The sequence below is a fragment of the Galeopterus variegatus genome, unplaced genomic scaffold (assembly GCF_000696425.1).
Source record: "Galeopterus variegatus unplaced genomic scaffold, G_variegatus-3.0.2 Scaffold935, whole genome shotgun sequence".
Classification (NCBI taxonomy): Eukaryota; Metazoa; Chordata; class Mammalia; order Dermoptera; family Cynocephalidae; genus Galeopterus; species Galeopterus variegatus.
In genome coordinates this window covers 461,263-462,439 of record NW_007727046.1, presented here as the reverse complement: position 1 = coordinate 462,439, position 1,177 = coordinate 461,263, and the positions used below count along the sequence as shown (strand labels likewise).

At 31.8% G+C, this 1,177-nt stretch overlaps 1 protein-coding gene across 2 annotated transcripts in view; it reads left to right on the top strand.

Moving 5' to 3' along the window:
• Positions 1-1,177, top strand: part of UBE2B (ubiquitin-conjugating enzyme E2B) — an 18,614-nt gene that overhangs the window by 5,332 nt on the left and 12,105 nt on the right. For both annotated transcript variants that reach the window (XM_008573577.1, XM_008573578.1), the window contains exon 3: positions 1,099-1,124. In XM_008573577.1, the coding sequence (XP_008571799.1) occupies positions 1,099-1,124 (26 nt within the window). The remainder of the gene's footprint in view (positions 1-1,098; positions 1,125-1,177) is intronic.

Below are 1,177 nucleotides of genomic sequence, written 5' to 3'. Positions count from 1 at the left end.
AAATAGAATGGAATAGTAAAGGAGAAAAGATAAAATTATTTTGTACAAAACGTGCCACACAAATGTTCCTGCTCTCATTATATTGGAGCTGTAAAAAGGCTTGGAACCGAAAATATTGAAAACTTCCACTGTGCCAAGAACTCAGTTAAAATGTTTCACAGCCCAGTGTGAAATAACTGAGGGAAGCCATTTGAGAAGCATTCTTAATTTTGCATGTTATGTATTACATATATGCTTTTTAATTTCAAAATTCCCTATGCCTTTTCTTCAATTTTCCTTGACTTGATCTACTTTTTTTCTTTTTACTCTTTTAAAACTTTTGCACTAAAATGTAAAAGGAATACTTTCATAAACAAAATTACGAGTTGCTACAGAATTGATTTTGAGAGTCTTCATTTAAAGACTAGTGGAAAATGAACAAAGTTCACCCTTCTAGAGTAAAGTAATTCTGTTACATTCAGGCTGTTCATCATGCTTCTTTGATATCCTGAATGTGCCTTGCAAGTAACAATTAAACTTTATGTTGCTGCTTAGGAAAGATGAAATTGGGATATGGAGGCAGGGAAAGATCTGAGCAAAAGAATATGACTTTCTAGGTGACATCAGCTATGCTTAGCCAATTTGAACAAGAGCTATTGCTCTGTTGGGAGGCAAGATGCTTTGGTTTGGTCTCATAATTATTTTAAACTAAAAGCTATTGATTTCCATCTTATTGCTGTAAAATGAAAAGATGACTTTTTCTCTTAAGAATACACATATTTAGGCATTTGGTGTCTAGGAATAAAAAAGAATACACATATTTACAAAATGACCGGTCAGTATTTATGAACTTTTTGTGCTAAAATTATGGACAGGTTTTTTTGTTTTGTTTTGTAAACCACCCTAAAAGGAAAACTTAGAAAATGAAAGTTATTCTTTATTCCTGTATCTATAAAAATTCAGGGATATGGTGGTATTAAACTATGGTATCTTAAAAACTCCAAGAATCATTAGAATGAGCCCTTCTTTCTCTGTTGGAGTTTATCCTTTCCATTCTTGAAGATCAGGAGAAAACAGAATGAAATACTTTTTTTTAATCAGAAATCTTTTTGTTTTCAGACCAGAAGGGACACCCTTTGAAGATGGTAAGTCAGTTTTACTGTTTTCTATAGCATTTAAGGTGTTGTTTTTTTTTTTT